The sequence below is a fragment of the Pteropus vampyrus genome, unplaced genomic scaffold (assembly GCF_000151845.1).
Source record: "Pteropus vampyrus isolate Shadow unplaced genomic scaffold, Pvam_2.0 Scaffold93, whole genome shotgun sequence".
Classification (NCBI taxonomy): domain Eukaryota; kingdom Metazoa; phylum Chordata; class Mammalia; order Chiroptera; family Pteropodidae; genus Pteropus; species Pteropus vampyrus.
Window position 1 is genome coordinate 588,025 of NW_011888874.1, and position 4,086 is coordinate 592,110.

General features: G+C 39.0%; 1 protein-coding gene across 1 annotated transcript in view; it reads left to right on the plus strand.

Annotated features, from left to right (window-relative positions):
- Positions 1 to 4,086, plus strand: part of DNER (delta/notch like EGF repeat containing) — a 177,785-nt gene that overhangs the window by 85,447 nt on the left and 88,252 nt on the right. The window contains exon 6 of the mRNA XM_023532936.1: positions 1,961 to 2,074. Within this exon, the coding sequence (XP_023388704.1) occupies positions 1,961 to 2,074 (114 nt within the window). The remainder of the gene's footprint in view (positions 1 to 1,960; positions 2,075 to 4,086) is intronic.

Genomic DNA, 4,086 nt, shown 5'->3' on the forward strand with positions numbered 1-4,086 from the left:
GATTCATGATGCTTAATCCTTTAAACGATGCTCTCTAATTGGTTATCTTTTTCATAAATGTACTTTTCTAGCCATATCACAGAACGTTTGAAAGCAGGTTTTAAAAAGAATAGATATTCTTGGCACCTCCAGCCCAAGCATAACCACATAGGCTGGAGCCGATCTTTGAACATTTGTGGCATTTACTTTATATCTATCTCTGTGTTTGTCTACATTTTTTCTTATCTGTTATTTTCTGTTATCTTTCCTCCATGGAAAATACGTGCTTATTGATGATGCAATGCGTATTACCTTAGGCATAATATTATACGCAAGGATGTAGGCTCATGGGTTTAACTCTTTGCGTGGGTTTGACCGCCTGTGTGATTTTGTGCAAATTGCTTACCCTTTCTAATTCTCAGTTTTCCTCATTTGTAAAATGGGTATGATTTTAATAGTAATGACCTCACAGGGTTGCAGTGAGGATGAACTAATGTTTAGGAGGAAAAGTAAGCGCTCTATGACAAATACTAGCTATTTCTTTTTAGCCAAAAAGTAATTTGTAACACTTCCCTTAAAAACAATTTGCTCTCTCTCATTCTGAAGTTAGAGCTTTCATTTCAAAATATATATTTTTTAACGTAATATCATATCAAAATATTTTGTTCTGGAATTTTGAAATAGCTTTTTATCTTGGTGTTTGGGTTTTTAGTTCACGATTGTTTGACTCCTCTTTTCATACCTGCCGATTAGCTGGAACCTCCTAGACTGTTTTCAAGTACGTAAGAAAGAGCAGGATTGTGAACAAGTGCCTCCACATTCACAACCTATAATTTAGACTAGTGTGGCAGGTAATTGAAGCTCAGGCAAATCATCTCTCTTGTAATATCATCGATTTATTTTTGCAAATTTCAAACTCTAGTGCTAATGACAGTCTTTCAAACTAATAATTCAGAGAGACAAGTTTTTATGTACATCCCAGAAAGATGTAAAATGTTCCAGTATGATTATAATTGTGTAGGAAATACCTGTGCATAGCAATTTGTTATGAATTATCTCCAAAGTATTAATAGTTCTGTCACTCAAATAAGAAAACTAAGGGCAACTTTTTTCTCTTTATATTTTACATCTTGTATTTTCCAAATTTTCTTTCCTCACCATTTTTCACTTTAAAATGAAAAACATGCTGGTATGTTTTTTTTAAAACTTGTCTTTCTGGAGGGCTTTGTTTTCAAAGTTAGGAAAAAATTTGGAACGTATATAAGCTTTTTTGACTATGCAGGTATTCCAATAGCTGTACGTCCTTATTTTGTCGCCACGAGTGTGTGGTTATATAACTTTCCAACTGGAGGCTGGCTTCCCAGAGTTACTGAGTTGGACTTGCGATTCAAATAAGAATTAACAGATTCATGTGCTTAGCATGATATGTGCCTCAGTCTCTTTCTCTTTAAAATCAGGGGATACAGTATGGAATGAACACAGAAAGTTCTAGCTCTCAAATATTACAAATTAAAAAGTCTTAATACCGAGAAATTTTCCTAGTGCCTTTTTTTTTTTTTTTTTTAATAGGCTTTGGGATGACCCAGGGGAAGTGGCCATGATCTTCACTGGACCAAGCAGAATGCTGTAGATTCTGTTTTGACTTATGTCAGAAGGAAGCTATGAACAGGGGCTGGTATACAGTCTCAGCTTTTGAAGATTCTGGCTCACATCTCAAAATAAAACACAGAGCTAATGACGAAGAAAAGTCTGTCTTTGCAATAAAGATTTTTGCAAAGTGAATGATTTTTGAACTGTTACTCTTACTTGCCATGATGGCTTCAAGTCACAAAACTAAGTTAGATAAAGCATTGGTGGGAGATGTGAGCTCAGGGCTGCTGCCTGTGTCGGGGGCACTAGCTGACTCCATTGGTTTGTGGGATGGTTCACGGTAGTTTTGGAATAACATATTTTATAAAATGTCTCACTTGTTTTTATTCAGGTTACACCGGAGAGCTTTGCCAATCCAAGATTGATTATTGTATCCTAGACTCATGCAGAAACGGAGCAACGTGCATATCTAATCTCAGTGGATTCACCTGCCAGTGTCCTGAAGGTAAATATGATCACCCCAGGAAATATTTCATTTTCCATTTTAAATCCTAAACTAACTTGGTCAGTTTTATATTTTAAGTATCTGAAAAACACTCTACAAGGGAACCTCCTATTTTGTTCCATTTATAAAACAAAGGGTAAGATGGTTCTTTTTTTTTTTTTTTTTTGCTCTGTGCTAGGATGGCTTGAAAATTATGTTTGAATATTAGACATAATCTAAGAAATTCTGTGATTTTTTAATTCATGTATCGAAAATGAATATAGTAAAATGAAATTTATTTCTAATAGTGAATTTCACTTAGATTCTTATTGTTAAATTATTTGGTGTTTGATACCAGTTTACATAAAAAAAATTTCAGCCTAAAGTTTTCCCGCTTTTGGTTTTAAATCGACGTGGTAACATCTCAGAAACTTTACGTCACCTGGAAAGCCATATCTTTAGAGCTACTTTTATTTGTAAAAATAGTTTTATCCAAAGAAGCAGATGGATAATCACAGCTATTGAGTTGGTGTTCAGGGAACGATTTTGTACTCGGAGGAACTTTCATTTTATTTCTGCTTTGGAGGGATGTCATAGAAGGAATTACTTTACACCTTTGATGTTGCAAGAATATCATGGTATTAGATTTTTTTTTTTTCCTTAAAAGCAGCATGCAAGCTCCTGATCCACAGAAGTGACAATGGCAACTACATAGAATAGAATGACATTCTCTGCAGATTCAGTGTAGCGTGTGAGTGCGGAAGGAAGCGTCTCTGTATGCAAAATGTCTCCAAGTTGCCCCTGGCTGTGAGGCCAGAGGACAGTGGTGCCGGATGGGTGTTGACAAAAGGCCACTCACCACCCAGGTAACCGAGGGCTCAGGGTTGCCAGGGCCAGTGCCTGCTGTGGGCACTGCCTCATAGTCTTTAATATTTTGAAGACCTGAACATCAGCTGAAGGAGCGAATCCTATCCTTGGGTCCTGCCCACCTGGGCAGGAGCGGCAGGTGATTTACTGCTTCCTTCCCAGGGCCATTCTGAGATCGAATGGGATTTTTGTGGAAGGACTTAGGAAACTCCCTAGTGCTCTATTACCTTTGCTTGGATTGCTCCCCGAAAGTAGCTCAATAAACATTAGCTGCTTTATCGTTATTGTTTTCCTAATAATGATTGCTATTAAACCATTGATTAATTTTAATGGGCTTTTAAAATTTTCATTCTGGAGGAGTATAGATTGGGGAGAGATGAGGGTGGGAATAAGGAGAGAAGTTTGGGGACCATCGCAAAAATCCAGGACATACATGTTGCCAGCTAGGAAGAGAAGGGTGGAGTTTGAGAAAGAGAGAGCTCGTGGGTTTGAGGGAACTTGGGAGGTAAAACGGAGGGGGTTGGGAGATAGATAGATGAGCTATGGAGGGCGAGGCAGAGTGAGTGAGGTGGCAAGTTTGTGGCTCCTGTCACTTTATTGTTGGTTGAGCCATTCATGGACAGAAAGAAGGGTGGACGAGCAGTCTTCTCTTTGGACATGTTGATTCTGAGGAGCCCGCGTGACAGTCAAGTGGAGATGTCAAGTGGGCATTTGCTCTGTGAGGCCGGAAGTGGGAGGAAAGGTCTCTGCCGAGTGAAAACAGACGCGTTCGTTTGCAGCTCGTAGTTTAAACCCGAGCGTCGATGGCATTGCCTAGGGCTCCTCTCCTTCATCTAATGGCTTGTCGGTTCTTCCACGCCGTCTAGAGGAAGCCTAGAGAAAAGGCGATGATCTAGAATTGAGGAGTTGAAGACTTCTGTTCAGAGGGTCACCTTCACTGGGAAGGGACCAGGCAAAGGAGGCTTGGTGACAGTTCTGAAGGATTCATTGCAATGTTTTGAAGCTTCTTAGCAGGAGCACATCACTGGTGACCAGTATTTTTAAAGCAGCTCTTTCCACTGGCCTTTTTTTTTTTTTTTTTTTTCCGGTTGGTGGTTGTGGAAACTATTTATAGAGCACTTTGCACTTTAAAAAGAGCCCGTGTCTCCAGGATCCTTCTCGGGTCA